We start from the raw sequence: 24929 nt of genomic DNA, 5'->3' as shown, positions 1-24929 counted from the left end.
TTTGAATATCAAACAGTCTCCATTACAGTGTAGTCCTTAACTAAGCTGGTTTGGTGTAGAGAGTAAATTAGATTACTAAGGTATTCAGATGTCAAAATTACCTTAAAAATATAAACCATTCATCAGGCAACCGATGCAACAGATTTAAAAAAGGAATTTGGCAATGAAACATTGCTACTCTTATTAAATAGAAAATAAATTTCACAAACATAAATAATTACAACTCCTGAAAGACGCCACTTTTATTTCCACATTATATACAGAACAAGAATTTATTAGGTATAATTTAATGATGCTATTTACAAAAATGCCACATGTAAGCTGAGTTGTGCATCAAAATCTCATATGGGCTAGTACCGTACAATTGGTGCTGTCATTACTATTTCATAGTACAAAATGTGAAATAATGGGTATTGAAAATAGATATTTTATATTTTTCCATATAATCGTTTGCTCCAAAAAGTTCTGTTTGTATGAATTTTAAGGTAAACACTGACATTCTAAAATACAGTATTCAAGAATTCTCAATTATATTATGAGGAAAGAGCAATGGTGTGCAGATATGACATGTCCATATAAACAAACAACAATACCTTTATACATGTAAAATGTTATATCAAACATTTTGGCAACTCCTGGAAATGTTTACTTCATTAACAAAGCTTCATACTATGTGTCGGACCTTTGCAGATAAGAGTGCAATTGATATTCACTTTCAAGTAACATATAAATAATCATATCTTTTGGGGGTATTTTTAAATTAAACCCATTTCCATTGTAATCTAGGAACAAACACTTCAGATAAATACAGCCTATAAAGTTAAAAGGCTCCTGATTATCAAGATTGCTTTTTAAAAAGCAATATCAAATCAACATTGAATGATAGAAATGAGAACAAAAAATAAAAAGAAGTATCTGTCCATGATGCAGCTTCACAAATATTGCAGTACAATAGGCCTACAGATTACTTTAACAGTGATAATCATCTTTGAAATAATGGAAATAATGATATTACATTGAAGGAAAATCATGAAGGGCGGAGAAGTCACCACTTAACATTTCAGTAAACCATTTCAAAAATGTATTATCAGCATGTATTATGATTCCAGCCAGCAGACATGATGCATAGTGCTTCAAAATATTTGAAGTCTTTCTTGATACACTGTTAACATTCCATCTGCAGAGAAGAATTAATTCTATTTTTCTAGGGGCTGTTTTCTCTTTTTACATTGATTACAAACCAAGTAATTCTGTACCATTCATCACTATTCTGCTATATGTCTTGAGTATTGCAGCAAATCTAGGGGTGACTATAGAAAAGATGCTCACCCCAAAGTATACCATTTGGGAAATTTACTGGCGATCAAGTAATCACAGGATAAAAAAATATCATAACACTTTATATTCATGATTCAGTTCAAAATGAAGACCCAAGTCAGAAATTGAGCATACGATTGATTTTTAAGGAGATCGATGCTTTAAAGGGGAAGTTCACCCTGGAAACAAATTGGTTTGATTGAAAGCAGATGAATTAGCGAAAATGTTGGTAAAGGTTTGATGATAATCCATCACAGAATAAGAAGCACCCACATACTTTAGGTAATATGATTTCTATAAATTCCTTTTTTTTTAATGGATCATAATGAATAAAAATATTTTTTCCTACAGAAGGTGGTATGAAATAGTTTGTCTGATGATATATTGTATCCATTTTTTGAGAAAATGGCATTTTGGGGAATTTACATCACAAAATATATGGTGGATCTGCTTGTTTGTGACGACACAAAATCATAACTTAAAAAATTCATAACTCCAATTTAATTCTCAAATTGTTTTACTTTTATTAAAGCCAACTTGTTGTTCAGGTGCACTTCCACTTTAAGTATGAATCACAAAAATTGACGGATTAACCAATGAATAAACTTTATGGGGCTCAAATAACCACATATGCTCTGGGACCAGCCTCAATCCCATTCTTTTTAATAATTCCTCAATGAATTGACATTACACCTACTCATCAAAAGCTCTAATGAAAATAAGGACATTCAATTGAATTGAATGGCCCTGATTTTTTGGATGTTATAAATAATTATCACAAGTCATGACAGAGCACGAATGACGGACTATCCACAGATAATTTCAAGAGAGCAGCATCAACAGCATTACAAGTACACATGTACCGACTGACTCAAAATCAGCATTAACCATCGGGGAAAACACAGGACCGAACAAAATATTGACTCGACGCATGGTGCATTTATACAGTATATATGGCAATGATGAATTTTAATACTGTGCAGCTAAGACCACCTGGGTTTTAGTGTGTCCATTCCATCAATAAATATATTTCAAAGACACCACAGATGAATGTCCTCTGGTTACATTCACCCATAAAGAACCATTATTTCTGAGAAAATGCATAAAATCATTCGTCCATAAAGCACTTCTGCTCAGAGTCAATGGCTAATACTTCTATGACACCACTAAACCGGCAAAGAGACCCACTGACTCCAATCTGATTGACTCTTGGCAACACGGGTACAGTCAGCAATCTGGTCTAGGGTATATCTGTCCGGTGTGAATAGGGACAGTGGCGGATCATTCAATCTCTCCGAATTCAAGGAAGAGCGCCCTCACATCAAGCATGGAGGCAAGGTCAAGGATCTGCTTGTGTAGGAGTGTGCTCTCGAGGATGTCATGGCCAAGAAGGCTGGGGTTGCTCCGTGGGTAGTAGCTGTCATCCTGAAAAGATACAAACATCAAAAAGCAAATAAAATACTGCCGTAATCAAGGTGTTGGTAGGATAGACGTTATAGTTGTAGATGAAGAACCAGCAGTAGAACTACTTGTATAAAAGCAACTCACACTGAACAAGTATTTAATGAGAAGTCAGCAACATTCTACGGCTTACAACATTTGAAAATGTTGCCCTAGCAGAGCTGCTGAACAAGAACATTTCAGTATTATAAAAGCTGAAAGTCAGTATTTTGCTTAGGAAATAAGTATTTTCAAACAAATACCATAGGACAACACATAAAACTGGAACTTTAGAAATCAGTATTTTGCATGAAACCATCTGCATTCTTCTCACTTTTCAGTACTAAAACGTAAAATCTGTACTACTTTGCAGCTCTGCCCTAGTAATAGTAAACACTTGAAGATATAGTGCAATGAATTGTAAATCCTTGAAGTGGTATATGATGAACAGAAATAAGAAATGGTTTTTAAAAAATACATTAGAAACTGAAACCCATTTCTAGAATTAATTCTTGGAAAACTGGTCAAAAGCTGAACTTTGTCTCCTTTTGATCATGGGATGTCTACTGATCAGTCCGTGAAGCTAGAACACACAAATATTTACCTTGAATCCTCTATGGTATCTCAAAGCTCCATAGCAGAATATAAATCTTGTCACCAATAACCTCAAAAACTCATCACTGAAGAATTGCTTATATACATGATCTACAAATAAAGAAAAAAAAATATTCAAATATGAAAAAGAAATATCACACTGACACATAACTGTAAAAGGCAATTAGCTACATTGTCCTTGCTGCACCACTAAAATCGCCCAGTGTGCTTCATTTGCATGAGCACTGTTTGCACAATATTCAGGCTTTAACATGGCAGCTTTAGAGACATATTTTATCAATAAAAAGCATGGCATCTAGACATACATGTAGCCCCATCTTCAAAACAAAACTTCCATAATGAAATTTGCATGTGCTTTAATATAGAGCACTTCTATCTTTCTTTAGCAAAATTCATATACGCTGTACAATAATGCTGCATTATCAACCAGGTTGTATACTGTATTTCAAGGAATAAATTACTGTCAGGTCCTCCTTGTGTTACCTAAATTGAGTGCAATAAGGACAGATTCCTTGATGAAGGAAATGAAGCCCCTGGAGTAGGATTCAAACCCAAGACCCACTGATTAAGACACAAGAGTTGGGACAACTACATGACATCTCCATCATCCCAAAAACCTTTTTCTGCGAGACGTACCGATTGTCTTGGACTTGACGATCTGGATGTGGCCCTCCTCGATGATCTTCTGGACCATGGCCTGGCAGTTGGCCCAGAGGAGGCAGGGGACGTCGGTGATGTCGCAGGCATAGCAGAAGGCAGCCAGGGGCGAGTGGAGGAAGTGGGTGAAGAGGTTGCCCTTGTGAGGGGCGTTGTCCTGGATGGTGACGGGTAGCTGGATCGGTGACATGAGGCAGATGGTGGGCTGGCCAAACAGGTTAGGAATGTTCTGTGCAATATGAAAATATGTAAAATATATTGTGAATGTTCTTTGGAATATATGAGCCCAATGATAAAATGATGATTACTGCCTAAAAACAAAAGAACTAAAAGATTTGAATATCCATCAATGTTGGTGAATGAAAACATAAAAGATATTGAAGCAATGACAGGAAACAAGATAAATCCTTTCAATATGGATCAAAATGAGAAAATAACTATTTATATCCAAGGATTTCCTTTAATAAAGAAATATATGATGTAACTTACGGTAAATGCATGTGCATTAGGACTGTCAACTATGATGAAGAGAGGTTTTCTTAAGAACGGATACAAGTCACCAGGATGAATACTGAAAGAAAAAAAAAACATGACATCTTGAAACATCTAAAATTTTTAAAGGAAAAGTATAAAGGTAAAGAATCTTTAAGTATATATTTTTCATATTTGATCCATAAAAATCCCTGATTATTAAAATTGTCATATTTGTCCATAAAATATTCAAGCTGTAGCCTTTATATTACAGCAAAATGTGGATTATATTCAGACATGTTTCACAAACTTATAGTAATTACTATGATTCTATGACAAACCTGGGCAGTGTTTCACAAAACAAATAATCAAAGATTTTCACTGACTAATTTGCTCTGAGCCAATCAGATGAAAGAATTTCAGGAGCTTATAACAATAGTCAGTGAAAATCACTGTCTATTTGTGTCACGAAATACTCCTCTCCTCTCAACCAATCAAATTGCACCATTTAAATAACTTATTCTATAACAAAAGCTTCTAACATTTCATTAATAAAGATTCTTAAAATCAAATTCACTCTGAACCAATAAAATTACAGTATTTCAGGAGCTTATAACATCACATCTGCTTGTAAAACTCTGCATTCTCACCAATGAATATCTTTGAGGTGGGTGGATCTCTTGACATGGTTTTCTCCATTCTCCTTCTTCGGATTAGTGGCCACGCCCCCCAGGTCGTACGCCCCGTCACTGTCCGGTTTCCCTGGCGTACTGGCGCTTGCCGCTAGGTACACCAGGAGCACAGAATTAGCTGGGATTTCCTGTGGGCATAAATTAAAACAATAAATATTATTAAATGATCTCATGAAATGGTTTGCTCCATGCTCCATCTTCTGATCAATGGCCACTGCCTTATAATACATATTCCCAAGGGCATTAGTAAGTATTACATGCCCAAGGTACTTTTGGAACAGTTAAACATGCCCGAGGCATACCTGAGGGGCCTTTGGACTCTCTAAAAGGTAGCAAGGGCATGTAATTATTCTAAAGGCTCAGCAATATGAAAAGAATTACGTGTGTAAGTAAATAAAGATGTGGATTGTTCTTATTCAATGAAACATCCTATCTCAAAACCATGACTGGTCAATAGAACTAGTCATAAGTAACATTCATTTTGCTGATAGCTAAAACAAATGCCTGGTCACATGACAGCTTTCAACCAATCACTTTTTATCAATATCCATAACATCATTTTATAAGTCTGTGAGCTATAACACATCTTCCCTGTATTAGCACTGCTGCGAATGCGACATTTAAGCATACAATATATACGTAATATATTTTCTTAAGAATAGAAATATGAACAATAAGCTAAATCAACCGCCAAAATACTCTGAATTCATACCTTAATTCCCGCAGACATGAATGTGTAGAACTGGTCAAATGATGGCTTATAGAGAAGATACTTGTGAGGGTTCTGCCTCTTGATTTGGCCTTGGTCCTTCAAAGAAAATGGTGAGATTAAAGTATTACTGGTATGACAGTTTTTCTCCAATATCCTAGAATTAGTTTAACTATCTGAGGAGATGCAAATAATGATGGGGTGACTGGGGTATGTTGCATCCGTCACCTAGCCCTTTGACAAGGCCTTGTGACTCATCAAAGAAGAGAGTTGGCAACCCCGGGTGAATACACATACAAACAACTTCAGTCACCAGGCCTTTTGGATTCTGGCAGAGACGTAAAAAAAAAACGGCTGTGAGCGCCTGTATTGGTAGACTAGCTTTGCCTGGGTAATATAGGACTGCCTTGAGCACCTTAGAAGGATGGTATTTGCGCTATACAAGTATCCTTTATTATAATTTTTAGTACAAGTCATTAGCTAAAATAAATGAATGGTCACATGATATATTTCAGCCAATTATTTGATTAGAATCCATATCACCATTATATAAAAAGGACTATTACCTTGGTTGAATTCTCTTCCCTCAGCGTAGGTTCCCTCTCTAACGTCTGTAACATCCTGTACATATCAAGGGTCAACTCACTGAATTTCACCTACAAAGGAAATGGGAAAGAACAAGAGAGACAAATAAATTGACCCAATGGATCTTCAAGTAATTTGAGGGTGGTGTTTAAATGTCAGAGATCATATTGGAAAGCCAAAACAACTATAAAACTATATCATTACTTGACGTCTTTGGGCAGGTTGACTGTCCATCTTCAGCAGTCAGTCAGTCAACCTGCCCAAAACGTTGAGTCTCCAAATCGCTAACTCAAGCCAGCCTTCTCTATTCTCTATAACTACTCAAGCCTCTCACCTTTTCTCTATACTGGTTTACACACTGTCCTTTTAAGGACAAAACTCACCTCAAAAGGAGAATACTCTACTTCCCAACATTCCACTCTCTTGCCACTCCATTTCACCCCTACCTCTAGATACTTTTCACTTTTCTTAGTCCACCTAGGATTCATCACATGGCGTATCATAAACCTCCTCCTCGATGATATCTATCTTGTCAAACACAATTCTGCTCTAATTTTCAATCCTTCCAACAGTTCTGATGATGGCTAATTCCTCATTAACTATTTACGGCATGATTACATATGACTAAATAAGTTGATCCTTGAGTGACAGTCTCTAGCACAATTTTGGCAAGGAAACCCTTGGAGTAGAGGGCTTTAAGCAACAGGTGTTTTCCTCTATGTACGCTTTCCTTTAGAGCTTCTAAGATGTCACTGACCTGGTGGGAACAGTTTCCTACGATGATGGCCTCTTGGAGAGAGAGCTCACTGGTGATGGCAGGGTCCTTGGCTGGAACAATGCTTTCCGTAAGACGATGAGTCTGTACTTGTGCCACAGCTTGCTCATCTAACACACGTATGCTCTCATCGGCCTACAAGGATAATAATCAGGTGAGTGTCTCATGAAATATTTGATAAAGTTTTTTACTGACAATATGCAAAACCATTTTAAACGAGCGTTCACCAATCACAACAAAAGTTGCTTCCAAATGTAATAGCATCAATGAAAGCCCCTTTCATCGAATAGCAAAAAAAACTAGCACATCATTGATGTGGAGCTCATCCGGCATCTCGCAACGAAATTTAACACAATTTCAATTTCAGCCCAGTTGACACTGTAGTGAATTATATTGGTAACATAAATTGAGGATATAGAATTGAAATTGATGAAGAAATGACATAGAAGCATTTTTTGTGATCTATGAATGAATTTCATATAAATTATAAAACATAAATAATTGTCTAGTAAAAATTTCTTAACTCTGTGTAGAACCTTGGTGAACCTCATGTAGCTCTCAGATGGAACAAAAATAATCAAAATCAATCAACAAATAAATATGTATTTTTTGTGAGTTTAGAAAATATATGAATAAATTAGCATATTTAATGAGTTTCAAAATTCTGTGTTGAAATTTTGTATCACCACCTCGAGCTATCATATAAATTGAAATTAATCAACAAATGAAGAAGAAAAAACATTTTTTATGATTTATGAATAAATTTTGCATACATTAGCATAAATAATTTTCTAGACAAAATTTCAAAATTTTGTGTACAAGTTTGGTGAACCTCATGCAGCTCTACCAGATGGAAAGAAAAAAAATCAAAATCGGTCAACAAATAAAGAGGCATTTTCTGTGATTTATGAATAAATTTCGCATAAATTAGCATAAATAATTTTCTACTGAAAATTTCAAAATTCTGTGTAAAAGTTTGGTGAACCTCATGAAGTTCTACCAGATGGAAGAGAAAAAATCAAAATCGATCAACAATTAAAGAAGAAGCATTTTATGTGAATTTTTAAAAGTACGCATAAATTAGCATATTTAATGAGTTTCAAAATTCTGTGTAGATGTTTTGAATTCCCCACCTAATGCTATCATATAAAGCAAACAGAATTGAAATCAGACTTGAAGTGACGAAGAAGAAGCATTTTGAAATTCAGTCAACAAATAAAGAAGAGGCATTTTCTGTGATTTATGAATTTTGCATAAATTAGCATAAATAATTTTCTACTCCAAATTTTAAAATTCTTTGTAGAAGTTTGGTGAACCTCATGAAGCTCTACCAGATGGAAGAAAAAAAATCAAAATCGGTCAACAAATAAAGAAGAAGAAGCTTTTATATGAATTTTTTAAAAATATGCATAAATTAATTTCGCATAAATTAGCATAAAAATTGTTCTAGTCAAAATGTCAAAATTCTGTGTAGAAGTTTGGTGAACCTCATAAAGCTCAACCAGATGGAAGCAAAAAATTCAAAATTGGCCAACAAATAAAGAAGCATTTTTTTTTTTTTTTTGAAAAATGCGCATAAATTAGCATATTTAATGAATTTCAAAATTCTGTGGAGAAGTTTTGAATCCCCCACCTAGTGCTATCTTATAAAGCAAACAGAATTAAAATCGGACTTGAAATGGCGAAGAAGAAGCAATTTGAAATTGTGGACGGACGCCAAGGCATAAAAGAAAATTCATAAAATCTTCACACTTACATCAATAAAGGCCTCAATTTCACCAAGCACCAGGTCCCATTCAGGCTGATCCTCAGCATTGTAGTTAGACCGATACTCTTCTAGATTCCTACTCAAATCCTGAAACAAAACAGAATAATCATGACAATGATAAAAACATATGCAGAAATATATCCAAGGTATAGGACAGGGGTTCTCAAACTACGGCCCGGGCCGGATCCGGCCCGCGGAGCTTCTCAATCCGGCCCGCGAGACTGCTGGGGTTTTTTTAATCACTTTTTAAGTCACAATTATATAAAACATAGCTCAATATGATTACATTGTGTATCCATGTAGACCTAATTAACCGTAATAAAAGTAATGGCAGTCAAATTAATTTGACTTTTAAACAAAGTTTAGTGGAGTCTTTTCTGTCTGTTCGATCTACTTTCTTATTAGATGACCAGCGCTTTTCTCACCATGTTTGGATCTACATACAGGTGCCAAAGTGCATTTTCCACAGTGAACATTTTAAAGAACTAACTCATACCGAAGTACCTTGACAGGGTCCGCGGAACGGTTTTCAGAGTGGGGGGGGGGTGCTGGCCATGCAAAAAATCAGAATCATATGGTAATTTTTACGTTTTGTACATGGTTTTGGAAAATTGGGGGGGGGGGGCTGAAGCCCCCCCCCCCCCCCCCCCCCCGCTTCCGCTGCCCCTGCTTGACCAGTGAACATTTGCACCAGTGCCTTCGTATGGCAATTACACCTTTTGTGCCAAGGAACTTTCAAGCAACTTGTTGCTGACAGACTGTCACTTTTCCTATATTGAAAGTGACTACATGTAGGAGACTGACATCCTTGTTAGAGTGTACAACAGACATGGTCTATTATTCATACTACTTTGACTACAAAAAATATTGATACTTCAAGACATTATCTGTCTCCCCAATGCCAGGTATGTATAGACCTGTACGATCTAGATTCCTTTTAACAAAGTACTACAATTTTCTTTTCATTAATATTGACTCTCGCTGTATTTTGAAATATTTTCTATTTTTTCCTGCGTTCAATATGAAACTGTTCTAAATTTGTTGGATTAAATACTCCCAAAATAAGGGCCAGATTGCACAAGAGAGCATCAAGGACCCCGACCGCAAGTGTCTTTGCGCTTCGCGCACATTTTTTTCTTAGTAACCACTTCACCCTGGCCCTTTCAGGTTTACTTGGAGTCTCATTTGGCCCTTCAAAGAAAAAGTTTGAGAACCCCTGGTATAGGACATATTGGCCATCTGTATTTTCATACACAATACAAAAAATAATGTTTCATTCCTTGGTGAAAGCAGAGTAGCGGACATAACATACTCCCATTGCTTTACGACAGAACCAACACTATTTCATCTTAATAATGTCATGAAAACCCAAGACAAGGGGTGTGCCTGAAACCTCCCTGACAAAAGATTGTGAGACGAATGCAAGCCCAGTCCATACGCACCATGTACATGTATAACATTCACCCTCCATTTGAATCATCACATTCTGTACACAGAACCAAAAAATCAAATATCAAACTTCACAGATGGATTTTCGCAAACTTTCATTGATTTACTGCATTTATTTTTCTGATTTATCATAACGATCATGGGGAACTTCCCTTAAATATGTATGACACTGTAAAACTAAATTGGTCATGCCACTGTGTACAATTGCTTGGGAAGAAATTACCAACCTTCACTAGATCCTTGACCAAGTCCATCTTCCGTAATAAAAGACTAACCACAATTACTCTGGCATAGTATCGTAGTTTCTTCACCATCAGTTCTGGACTGTTTGAAAAGTAGAAGGGGAGAATATTTAATATTTTAAAGAAATTTTACCTCTCCTCTTTTCGTTACATTGTCATTTCTTACACACAACACTGCACACATTATGATAATATTACTTGATCATCACATAATATTGAACACTTAAAAAATACAGTAATTTTTAAAGTTTATTTTTATTATGAGAACATAGAAATATCATTCAAAGTATTAACAAAATATTGACATTTTCATCATTTGTTTGGAAATAGTACAATATCATTGCTACTAAAAACCAAGCATAACTTAGAATTTTAGAATTATGCAAATGTCACCAAAAAGGGCAAATGACTATTAAGATTTGTATTTGAAATCTAGTTACCTTTTCTCCCTGTTTACTTTTGAGAAGTAGCCTCTCGCTCGTATAGCAAGGTAGAATGAGAAGGCTTCATGGAGATAATTAGTTTCACTGGTCCTCAAGCTGAGAGATAATGAAAAATACAAAATTACATTAGTAATCATCCAAATGATCCAATAGGCAAGTTTAAAAAGTTTTTTTTTGGTTTACATTTGATATTTGCATTGGAAGATTTGATAAAGCATGATAGAAAAATAATAAATGCAAAGTAGGTCACATTTTTATATTTTGTACAGAAATAATTGAAATTATTTCTGTACTTATCTATGAAAAGCAGGAGACCATCATTAAGTGCAAAGTGCTTGATATTGATGATGGACGAAAAAAAGTAATAAAAAATGAAACTATGTTTATTTTCTTCATTGAAGTAAAACTAGTAAGAAGCCTTCCTACTGAGTTTTTAATGAATGGATTGCAATTTATGGGAGTTTTAAAAACTTCGGATAAGTTTTCAGGTTGAAAAGGTCCAAGAATGATATTTAATGCCTATTCTTTTTCATTAAAATTTATACATGTACATGTAATACAGTCAACATTTTCTGCAGGAGATACTGCATTCATTTCAAACAAAATTGATGAATGATCACATTTAAATTGTGGACAGCAAATAATAATGGCAACAAAATTACATAATTAACACAAATGAAAAAAACAATTAATCAAAATGTAGGGAACAGCTACATGTATCATTTATTTATGAGCAAAATGGCTGATGAAAAAATAGCAGCCAGAACATTTACATGTATGAAAAGGCCTACATGTTTCCACAACTACATCCTTTTATTCATATATCAGGCCAACTGTCATCTGAGTATGTCTTCCACCAGAAATAGATGGAATATAATTACATTCAATCCTTGGAGAATACAGAGGTCATTCTTCATCAATCCACTGATGCCCTTGATATATCATCCCTAAATATCTGATGATGTAATCATAATATATTCATAATAGCTCAGTACACGTACCTGGAGGCCAGTATACACAGCACTATTAAGACTATGAGACTTTCTGAGTAGTAGACAACTGCTTCTAGTTATCCCAAGTAAATATACATTTAAGCTGGAAAATATAGTGTCAAAGCATTCCACCTTTTATTTATATGCATTATAGACCAATTTCATAGTTAAAAAAACCTACTGTACTGTGCATGTTAAAGTTGTATGCACATCCATGGGATACATGTACATGTACATACATGTATGTTGTAGCTAAAAGGCAAATCAACGAAAATCTAAATTCAGGGAAAATATAGGCCTACACATGTACCTTTTTTGTAGGTACTTGGTGACTCATATATACATGTAATGTCCCGGGGGGGGCCACTTCCATTGACGAGTGGATACCATGCGCGACCATGGGGTCTCGAAAAGCACCCTAAACACGTATTTTCCATATTCTGAAAATGCACCCCTTAACAAGTATTGGCGTCTGAAATCCTACCCTTAACAAGTATTGGCAACAAAACGATACTCTATTCCCTGAAATGAACCCCTAAACAAGTATAGCGATATTTTATTGTTTTTTATTTTATCACGGGTCCGTCGGTCGTCGGTTTTACCTTTACACACCATTTGGTTTAGTGCGGCCCCACCTTCCACACCTCGCGCAAATTAGACTCTAAACACGTGGTGTTGGGGCAAAAAGGATATCCTTTAGAAAACATTTTAATTTTGTTTTATCATCCCCGCAAATTTGACCCTAAACACGTACATGTAGCTTTCCTAGCGAAATAGATACCCTTTTTTCATTATTTTTGTGTTCTTGACACCCTTATCACGTTACGTACGTAACGTGACCTATCTTGAAAAAGACATCCTTTTTACGTGTTTTTTGGTCGCGCATGGTATCCACTCGTCAATGTAAGAGGCCCCCCCCCCCCGGGTGTAATGTACATGCCGGGGGGGGCACTCAAATTATTTTTTTGATGGGGTGTGCCTCACGAAACCCTGAAATGGGGGTCTAAGGAACTGACCACAAGGGTAAAATACGGGGTCTCAGGAACTAAATACATGTATACTGGGCGGAACGGGATCTTGGTACAGTATACGGTGCACGCTAGCACTGCATGTATATATAATGGGCACGCTAGCGGTGCATGGAGCTGCTAGCAGAGGGGCAATTCCATAAAATATGTATGTCCGACCCCCTATATTTGGTACCTTCATGAAATTTTCTGTCTCTGATTTCTGGTTCTTATGACAGTCTGTAATGCTGTCAAATGACTATGACTTGGTCAGTTTATTAAGTGAAGTAAGACTTGAGAAAAATGGGGGTCGGATGTACAAAAAGGTTGAATTGCCCAGAGGGAGTTGTAAAACCAGCCGTGCGTGCAGCTTTCGCGTATGCGGTGCTCGCGCTAGACAATTTTGGCAGCACAGGGCAAGTAATAGGGGGTCTTGCGAGCGGGCGGTGTGGCTTCTGAACAGAACTTTTGTCATTCGGAGTATCTAGAGAACTGAAAATTAGGTCTGAAAAAGGGTGTCATCAAAGCGGCACTTCCCTGTACCACCAATATATGTGAGTCCCCCCCCCCTTCCGTGTGTACATGTACTCTTATGGCTATGCATTTGAACTTGAAAGGGCATGAAAGCACTATTAAAGTACTTTAATATTTCAAAAATGTGATTACATTGTATCATCAGCCTAAACAACAGTATTCTTTGATCAGATAACCTGTAATAACAATAACCCCTAGGCTTCGTTTTGTTTCTTCAAGTTATTACTGTGTTATCCATTTGGTACATTAACAGTCCACTGAATTGGCAATTGAATGATATCAAAGATTAATCTAAACTCCTTCACTTCATGATAAAATCTAAGTAAAAGCAAAAATTCCAATGTCAGAAAAGGACAATTATTTAAATCTACATTTTTTTTAAAACAAAGTCTTGAATGAAAGAAAGAAAAAAAAAACAATTACTTTGTAAATTTCATAACATACTCTAGTCGATAATAAAAAAATTGTTAGGATATAATACAGCATACTATCTATCAATTTGGTAAATGTCTTTCCAAGTACTTCCCACACACAGCTGCACAAGCGAGTGTATTTCCTGATGAAGGTACTTAAAACAAAGCAATTTAGCAACTAGCTGGTGTGAGAGTTAACACCGGGATATTTATGGACATCGCTTTCAATCATGGTGACGGGCTCTTCCTCTGAGTGGTATCTGCTGGAGGCAGTTGCTATGGTGATCAAAGCAGAATGGAACGCATCTTTCAACTCCACGCACTGTTTGTCTGTAGTCTACATTGGACAGACAGATGGTGCTAATGTCTGGTATCATGACAACCATATGCTTGTAGGCAATAGGCCCATTTTATACTGAACAAATATCTCCAGCATTGTCAGTTTTGCAATTTCTAGAAGCTCGAAAACTCAGCTGTTTTAATAGCAGAAGTACTTGTAATAATAATGATAATGATGATGATGATTGATGATGATGTTGATGACAATAATGATGATGATGATGAGTGATGGTGTTCAAGGTGGTACTGCAGTGGTGGTGGTGATCAATATCGATGATATGATGACAATGATGATGATGACGATGATGATGATGATGATGAAGATTTTGAATAGTAATGTGATAATAACACCACAAGTAGCACAACATGTAGCAATAGCACAAAAGTTAATGTACATGTACATGTATGCATTTGTAATCTAAGAGCCAATTCCACTATGAGTGTTAAAGACAAATTATAAGTCAAATAAAACAGATTTTTAGAAGATTTTTTTTTTTTACTATGTCTTCAGGGCCAGTAATATAAAGCTTAGCAATTAATCATGAGGATAATTTCTAAGATTGATCAGATCTTACACAATAATCAATGCAATCAATAAAAAAATATCATGATATCCTATCGTGATCAATTGCTAAGCTTTATGTTTACAGGACTCAGGAGGTTTACTCCAAAAAGACATTTAAATAATGTGCCATTTTGTGCATATGAAATAGCTTCACCTTAAGCATCAATTACTTGAAAGCAAAACTGCACATATAATTTCAATTAATAACTGAGGTCAACAATTGAAAAATTCATATCATTTACATATATTCGCCCTCAACAAGTCTGTCATCTCATTCTTTTCCCTTTTTTTTTAAATTTGTTTCAAATGTCTCCAGCACCCTCTAGGATAAGGGCAGACAAAACATAAATAACTGTCTTGTAGCCCAGGCTGCACTCAGCATATTGGGCTTGTCAAAAAGTCAGCCAAGGCACAGAAGTGACATTAATCAGTCTTGAGGTACAAATCAATAGAACAGCCACACTATACTAACACTGACATGTGGTTGCCAATTGATTTTTCCTCCATGGAGGTTTATCACGTAGGGTATAAAATTTGTACTCGCAAAAACTATGAGCGAGTGCTTGAAAACAGCAGAGCAAGCTTTGCAATGTGACTACACATGCTTTGCTGTAGTCTACATGTATGTATGGGTACAGAGTTTTGAAATAGGAACATATATGTTACTGTCAAGTGGTAAAAATTGATAGAATAATAAAACTGAAATTATACTCTCTCAAAAAAATATAGCAAATGCTTGAAAATTGCGGACTGTGCACTATCACTACTGACTTGAAATTTCTTTGAAATTTCTTTGAAATATCAAGTATTTCAAACAGGTTCAAAATTAATCCAATAGAACATGTTTGAAACAAAGTGTATATTGATCACTTTATATGCAAGTGCAAACTGCAAACTGCAAATACGGTACTAAAACTGCTAAATATATTAGGTTCCAACTTTAAATTACATTAATTTCAGCATACTACTCATTCTTGCAATTAAAATCATATGAGATCAATTTAAATGAATCACTTGTACTTGTGCATGTTTTGTTTCTGTTTGATTTACAGCACTAATAGTCAGATTCCATTTCCAATTTTCCATGATAAACTTAATATTACTCATATGAACATATTTATGTACATGTATCAAATGAGTATTAAAAGGCTCAAAGCTTTTGTTTTTACTTCTTTGAATGTACCAGCCTACCAGGGGAAAAATACATGAGGCAATGGCACAATTTTGACCCTAAATTGTCCAAAAGAGCCACTGAAAACTAAAAAAAGTTGGTAATGTACCTGGTCCAAGCTAAATTTTAATATAATGAAGCAAATTTTGGCTGGTGAGCTCAGAAAGACTTCTTTTATTAATTTTCCCCCTGGAATTTATGCAATTCTTCAATTCCATAGCTTTGATCAGGGTTACATTTCTCTTCCCTTTAATATCATTTCATCCATCAATTTCTGAACAATGAAAAATGTACATTAATCAACTAGCAATTTACTTTTTTTAATGATAGAGACCTTTGTATCCACTCTGGATTTGATCAAATACCAGATAATGTTCAACTTGAAGTACTTACCAGGTACCAGGTAATCAACCATTTTCCCCACACACCAGGTACTAGTCAGTGGGAGAACCTATCATAGCAGTGGCCATGGAACGGGGGGGGGGGGGGGGGGGGGCAGGGGGACACTTTTCCAGTAAATATGTACAAAAACGTAAATAACTTTAATTTTTCACATTATTTCTAAAAAGTACAACTTCTGAGTTCAGGAGATCACCATGTATGTATTGTCGCATAATGATCTGAGAATCAGAGAATGACTAAAACATCATTGGTACATGTATTAAAAGTCACAATAATATATATTCGTAATAAAAAAATTCACAACACACCTAATTGTTATATCGCAGGATACTTACTAGTAGTGGTAATACAGCTGACCAATTTTAGAAGCAATCTCTCCGATCTGCCATCTCTTCAAACCATACCTCAGATCCAAAGTTTGCCTTGGAAGAGGACAGAAAACAAATGTTTTCATGATAATTTGGTTATAAATGGAGTTCAATTGGATCAATATTTTTGAAGTTCTAAAAATGATGGTACTTGTGATCAAGAATCTATTAATATAATGAAACATAATATTTCTTTTTAATGAATAAATAAACTTGAAAATAAATAAATAAATAAAGTGCATGGCTTGAATGAACCCAAGGCCACCCAAGGGCCCCTGATGCCCTAAGAATAGCCTTGAGGCTTGATGCTCTTCCAAATATTTGTAGACTGAACCCTAAAAGGACTGGGCTATTTGAGATGTATCGAGGACTGGGGGGGGGGGGGCATGATGGCCCCACTTCTGATCTCAGCCGCCATTCCATTGTTTTTTCAATGGAAATTACTACAGACCATTTCACAACTATTAAAATTAAACCCTAAAATAATTAAGCAGACCAATTAGAACGAAAATTAATCACCCTTTTATGAAATTCAACTCCCATATACTTTGTACACAAAGTATAAAAACAAGCCATTTTCGGCATGACATTGCCTCGTAAAAAGTCATGTGACGTCGCGATGCTATAACCGTATGTCGCGAATTTGGTCTCAAAACATTGCGTGAGACTTTTAAGAAAAAAGTCATAAAATTTTGCAGCGCTATCTTTTTCCTTTTTAGAAATATCGCTCGAAGCGTCGAGAGGGGCAATCATGCCCCTCCAGTCTTTTTAGGGTCAAAGTCAAAATAAGTGCCCTTTGCATGTGTCCCATTGAAAAAGACACTTTACTATTGATGCCCTTTTTAAAGTCATAAAAACAGGTTAGATTATTATTTTTCAATTCCATCTAGATAGCCAGTGTTGGAAGCAAAATGAATATATATTCATCAAAATTCTGAAATTGATTGTGTAGTGTCAACTTGTATTTGCCTTTAATAGTTTGAACAATGTGAGTTAAAATTTAATCAAACATGGATTTTATTAGTGTATTTCTGAATGGCCTCTTCTCCCACCCCTCCTCACTCCCCCCCCCCCCTTGCTGATGTATCCTATTCCCTCTTGTTCTCCCTTTCTATATACACTGCAACATGTAAATCAGGCATTTTTTCTTTAAGTTTCACAACCTAGTACTGCATAAATCTACATCATTGGATAAGCTTTAACATTGCAGTGAATGTGGATTTTCCAGGGCCCTTTTGAGCATTCTGCAGGAGAAATCTCTGAGCCCCAATCCATTTTTCCCCCAAAAAAACCCCAAACAGTACCCCTGTAGAATATGGTATACAAAGTTAATGTGAAAACCATACAACACTTGGCCAGCACAAAAAACAAATTGTACATGTTCTCCCCCCCCCCCCCCTCACCCAAACCAAACTATCTGAGGAAAAGTACATGTAGACCTGCAATTTCTATGAAGTTAATATGGAAACCATATTAACAATTTGGCAGCACACATGTTGATAAATTAAATGAACATGCATTATACAAAACACTGTGGCCCGTAATCTGTAGTCGGGTTTAACTTAAACTCAGGTTTAAAGTTGTGGTTTAAGTATGGGAAGCCAAAAGTATCAAAATTGTTATTACGTTGTATGTTTCTTATGTTTACTGTGCTCTTTCCTGATTCATCGATGGTGAAGACAATCATCTATTTATACTTCCTACACAATTATGAATGATTTGAGAGCCGAATGAGCTGAAGTACGATATCTCTACTGTTAGTGATTATGTAACAATTGGCTCTCCATACCACAACTTTAAACCTGAGTTTAAGTTAAACCCGACTTCAGAATACGGGCCTTAGGCTTTACAATGTATAGCCTACATGTACAGTACATGTATGGATACTAGACTCTGAGAGGGCAGATGTATCTGGAAATCACATCAAACTACTTAGCCTGGAACATATGTGCATGCAAGTATGCAAGTATTCCAAAGTATGACCGTTTTAGATCAAGATCATCCATGGTACGAACAGTTGTTACATTCCAATTGATTATTTTGAAAATACATGTACATACAGTACTGTATTATTGCACATTTAATCACTGTACAAAATGTCTTAAAGTCATTGTTAACAAAGTATACAATTTCATGAACAGAGGTTTTACAACATAGTTTTTGTTGTTGTGTTTTAATTAGAATTTGCTAATAAAGATTTCACTGGCTAGGATATCTCTTTCTTCTGCTTTACAATTACATGTAATAAATGAACATATAAAATGTATTTCATCCAAACTTCAATTCAATTTGATTCTATTTGATTTATTTCAATTCAATTCAATTCAATCCAAATTCTATTCAATTTGAAGTCAAACAATGGCGGCTTCCATGGGTGAGAAAAATGGGTTCAATCAACTGCAATTTTCTCTGCAATTTGGAATCTGGGAGACATGAACGATATGTTATTAGAAAGGTAAAGGATAGGCCTTTCTTATGAGTTGTGACATCAATTTTTTCTGCCCTGGATTCCCCTTTAATCCTAATCCAGTTAATTTCACTCAATTAATATTTTTTATCATTCTCTTTATAATCAATATCCAAAAAATAAACATAATTGAATAATATACATTTCACTTTTCATCGATTCAGTGCGCAAAGGGTTAACCTTGAATTAATGATTTTATTAATTCAAGGTACCCTTTGCGCGCTGATGTTGCAATCTTGCACTTTTGTACAATTAAATTTAACAATCGTAATAATTAGTTTTCTCCCCTACCTTCAAATTTATAGAGAAGCTAATAAAAGGTACATGTAATACTTCTTGGATAACATCTATATAATAATCATAAGTATCAATGGTGCAGTATGAAAATCTTGAATTAAAGAAAATAACATGAAAACGATTGTCATTATTATCCCCCAAAATTATCTCAGCGTGCAAAGAATTAATTTTAAAAGCAACAACTCAAACATGTGTAATAAAACATGACTCATTTATGTTTAAACAACACATTCAAAATTGCAACTCACTTGTTGACATTTTTTACACTATAATTTTGTTTCAAGGTGTTGGATCCTCTCTGTAATCAGACTATTATCAAACACAATACTAATCAAATGCTTATAAATTAGGCCTGAGTCATGTCAGAATTCTTTTGGTCCGGAATCCGCCGGAGTTGCGCCGGTCAGAATCTGGTATCCCGATAAATGAATTCATAAACAGGGAAACTTTTACAAAGAAGTCACAGATTACATGCATACAATTTTGATTTTCATTTTTAAACATTCACTAAAAAATCAGGAAAAATATTATGAGAAGATGGGAAAAAACTTGCCGATGTTTACGTGGCCATCTGGTTCTCTTTGTTAGTAGCAAAGCTACGAGATGCATATAGTGTCTGCCGCCCTCTATATGTGTCTCGTAGCTTAGCTGTAAGAGAAGAAGATGGCCATGTAAACATCGGCAAGTTTTTTTCCCATCTTCTCATCATATTTTTCTCGTTGGTCACCTGAAGTGTAACAAAGAAACCTGGGTTATGATTGGTAAAACTGAATAAAACATACTTGATAATTATGTTAAGATATTCAGAAGAAAAAAATGTTAGACTTTTTGTTATGTATTACATTATTTTATCGGAATACCGGAACAGAAAAAACAAAACCGGAACCCGCACACATTGGACAGATTCCGGTATTTCGTCCGTTCCGACCCAGGCCTATTATAAATGCTTATCAAACACAATGCTCTTGCAATAGGGAAGGGGAAGGTGAATATCCATAAAGAGTATTCTTAGTGAATGATGTTAGAATTTTAATAGAGCATTACATTATCCAATCTTAACCTCCCTTTTCATTATGAAAGGGATGTACATAAAATGTGACCTGCCACCCAAAACCAGCAATAAGTCATCCATTATAAATCTTAAGATTTTAATTGAGCTTGAAAAAAGAATCTCCTTAGAAGCTTTAGAATGATATGCTTGTAAAAAGTGATCAACATTAACCCATTAATGTATTTGATTGAATGTAGAAGAAATCCACTAAGAGCTCCAAAGAAAAGGGAGAAAACAAGTTTGAACTTTGGGCTCACTCAAGCATGAGATATGCATACTGTACAGTTTCAGTCAAACTTTCAAGCAATCTGGGGAAAAAATGGTGCCAAAGGAACTCTTATATCTTGTCTCTAAAACTTTACATCCTCAAAAATTTGAAAGTATGAAAATAATTTTACTGTTTTAGATAAGCAGATATTCTTATTTTTGCTTTTTTGATTTTTTCTTTTTTGGCCGTTTACAGAGAACCTTGCTTGGCAACTTGTTGTTGGTTTGGGGGTGGCTGGTCACAAAAAAAAAAAAAAAAAAAAAATTATCCACTACTGACTTACCTATTTTGCTGTTGGAATTTCCACAATTTGGTGTACACATCAAATGTTCGGGCAAAGTAAGATTGCCATTGCTTGTGCCCATACTGTGGCAGATCCCTGAAATAACAAAGAAATAAAAAAGGTAACAATTAGATAATAATCCATCATATTGAAAAAAAGGGTCAAGATAAAAGAATTGTTCACTGCACAATTATTTTTTTTTCAATTTTGCCACAAATTGCATTGTGGAAGTTTTAAAGATATGTAAATCATGTTGCCATTGACAACCCATGACTTGGAATGCAATTTTTTACCAGGATTGTATTAATAAATTTGAGTGAGATCAATAGATTGGTGTGAGGTGTAGACAGTGGATCAGAAATCAAACCCTTCATTAAAAAAAAATCTTTAGTATACAAAGAATTCAATTTCTTAATAATACTTTACTTGATCCCATGTAGAAAGTGTGTGGCATGTGTGCTTTTGTATTATCTTCTTAAGTATCTAAAATACATGAACCAAGCATCCAACAAAGAGAATTCCAAAGTATTTCAGAGGAGGAAAAAATAATAATGTATGGCTTAGCTGAATGCTCATATCAGTAGATAGATCTAGAGAATCTCTTTTAGAAGCAGCGGGGAAATAGAAGAATCGTCCACTGGTACATGTACATGTACATGTAGATTGAAAAATCATTAAAAATAATAAATAAAAAAATTATCATCATTGTTAAATTATAAACCTATTTAAAAAATTTATATCTAAAATAATACTAGCAAATAACAATCAATAGATTCATTTATTTCAATTTCAATTTGTGTTTTATATAAAATACAAATATTTTTTTTATTGAATATAAACCCCATTGCTTACATGTATCTTGTATCTTTGACAATATTGTGCACCAAGTTTGGACACCAAGGCCTGTATCATAAACTCAGGTTTACTTGAAACTCTGGTCTAAAATTTGTGGTTTGACTTTGGATAGACTGTGTAACAATCCCTAACATTAACAGTGCAAGGTTTGATTTGTCTGCTCAGCCTCAGCGATCAGCCTCATCATCATCATCACCATCATAATCAACATCATAATCATCATCATCAACATCATCACCATCATCAACATCACCACCACCATATAATCACCATCATCATCACCATCATCATCACCATCATAATCATCATCATCATCATTATCATGTTACGATGTGAGGAAGTCATCCTGTTGACCTTGATATCTTCATCTGGAATTACAGTCATCCATCTCCATAATATACAAGAGTAAAAACTTGCACACGTGGAGGGTAGAGACGGTTTTGATAATTGAAGATTGAAACGCTCAGACCACCAAAACTTATCAAGTCTTAATTTAAATACATCAATTGTGCCTGAGTCAATAACTTCTTCAAGTTCAAGGGGGAGGCTATTCGGAATATTCCAGTCATTCACTACCCTGTTACTAAAATTGCATTTGCCTATGTCGAGTCTCATCAGAAATTGAGGCACAGAAAATATTATTAATATGAATGATAAATCAAGTGCGTAGGCGTAGCTTTAGCCCCCCTTCTAAATTAAATATCTATCTAAGGTTGTTAGTTTTAATAGACGGGCTCGGAAAACATGCCGTATTTTCGTATTTTAATGAGTTTTTTTATGTTTTCTTCTTTGTTAATGATCTTTAAGAGCTTAGAATATTTACCACAAATTCGAGCAAGACAATCTGTTAAAATATTATTAACACTGCCATAGTTTATCGTTTGTAAACAAAGTGAGTAGCTTTAGCGCCCCCCCCCCCCCCCTCCCCATCATACACCATGTAACGTTACATGTACACATGACACACAAAGTAATAAAGTGGGACTAAGCTAGGTTAGAATTCTGAGTAGACAAAAAAATAATTACCTCAATCCATTGAACAGCTGCTTCGATTTCTCGTGTAAATAGTTGAATTCCTGAACAACTTTCCTCTCCTCTTCGGTGATAGGTGCTTCGGCTTCTCCTTCCATAATTATTCCTGGTCTAATAGTTTACACTAGATTTGATAATTGAAACAGACACGTCTCTATGAATGGCCTATCTAAGCCAGTATGGGATAAAATCAACGAACGTAGAGGGCAGCAACACACAAGCGTGTTGCTCTAAGGAAGGTCAACTCCGCTCGAATTTTGTGACCACTTTAAAAAATAAGGTGGGGTTTTGGGAAATTTGTCGAGTTGATTTTTTTTCATTTGTTAATTTCAAATATTTTTTAATGAACAATTATTAGATCGGTTATTCTGGGTATAAATATTAAAAATATTACTTTCATTTTTAAAGAAAATATTTAGCTTAAATAATCATGATTTTGACATTTTTCCTCATTTTGGAATATTAAGCCTGTGACGAGGATACCTCATATCTCTTATTTTCTTCTGCTGAATTTCGCTGCACCACTAATAAATGCATAGACAACCACCGTAATAATCGAGGTCATTTTTCTGGCCTGGGTGCGCCGAGTCTGGGCTGGTCGCGCAGCTAGCTAGTGACGTTGATGATGCGCTGGGGCTTCAGGCGACTCGTCATAGATCTAGCAACTTAGACAATGACATCTAATTTGCCTGGCCTGATTTGAAGTGTAATGGCTTCAGGGCTGATGTTTATCAACGATGATTGTTCAAGGTTAGATTTCAAATTTTAAATGTCATTTGACTTTTAAGTCTATAAATCTGAAATAAAGGCGCTGTATCCCCGAAATCCGGGTCTAAATTTCAACTCTGAGTCCGAGACCATGGCATGGACGGCGAAAAAACAACCCATGCATCGGATGCATTGCATTGGCTGCGCGCTGCGCTGCAGCTGCACTGTGATGATGGGTTCAGCGAAGAGCTCAGAGAAAATAAGGTGGTTATATTCAATCCCGAAATGCTTTGCGAGTGGTCACAAAATCGTCTCGACGCAAATCACCTAATACAGCCGTCTGGTGAAATCGCTGATAACAACAATCACCGATTTGGTAATGATTTTAGTTTCTTGAAACTTATATTTGTAAAGTTTTAAATATCAAAGTATGTTTTTATATGTATGTATATTCCTCAACATATTTTTTAAGTTATCTTTGATATTGTTGTAGTCATATTCTTTCATATTCGTTTTTTGATCGCTACTAATTTGTTGTTGTATTGGATCGGCATTTGATTTCGTTGGCATGAACAATAAAATACGCGCGCAGCTCAGCTGCATGCGCGTATCGAGTTGACCTTCCTTATAGCAACACGCTTGTGTGTTGCTGCCCTCTACGTTCGTTGGATAAAATCTAACGAAATCGATCATTTGATCAGGCGCGCGCATAGCTAGCTAGCTAGCTATATCGCACCGGTTATATACATAGAGCTAGCTAGCTCGCCAGCGCTCTCTCCAGATTCAGTACTAGCAACTTCCCACATTTGACATAACTTGTAAGCTATAGTCTAGAGATGAGATGCAATACATTTCTATTATATGTTGTATCTTATCTCCCTCATATTTGGGGCCAGGGCCATGGACCCCCCTAAAAAAAATTCAATTCAATTCAAAATGGTTTATTAAGATAAAAACTTCCATCGCAGCACAGAGCCGAATTACAAAAAGCTTTTAAAGATCGAAATCATAAGA

General features: G+C 35.4%; 1 protein-coding gene across 1 annotated transcript; it reads right to left on the bottom strand.

The window, feature by feature from the left end:
• Nucleotides 1-241: 241 nt before the first annotated feature.
• On the bottom strand, nt 242-23405 carry LOC129277886 (protein SCAI-like). Its single transcript, XM_064110182.1, has 14 exons — nt 23202-23405; nt 21321-21416; nt 16922-17008; nt 11161-11259; nt 10706-10802; nt 9018-9116; nt 7244-7396; nt 6468-6557; nt 5905-6000; nt 5151-5320; nt 4519-4600; nt 4009-4258; nt 3362-3462; nt 242-2742 (listed from the first exon to the last, which is right to left on the bottom strand). Exons 1-14 carry the CDS (start codon nt 23303-23305, stop codon nt 2599-2601), a joined length of 1668 nt encoding a protein of 555 aa, XP_063966252.1. The 5' UTR covers nt 23306-23405; the 3' UTR covers nt 242-2598.
• Nucleotides 23406-24929: the final 1524 nt, after the last annotated feature.

The sequence above is a fragment of the Lytechinus pictus genome, chromosome 15, assembly GCF_037042905.1.
Source record: "Lytechinus pictus isolate F3 Inbred chromosome 15, Lp3.0, whole genome shotgun sequence".
In the NCBI taxonomy this organism is placed as follows: Eukaryota; Metazoa; Echinodermata; class Echinoidea; order Temnopleuroida; family Toxopneustidae; genus Lytechinus; species Lytechinus pictus.
The sequence above is the reverse complement of the archived record's forward strand: the minus strand, read 5'-3'. Positions and strand labels throughout refer to the sequence as shown.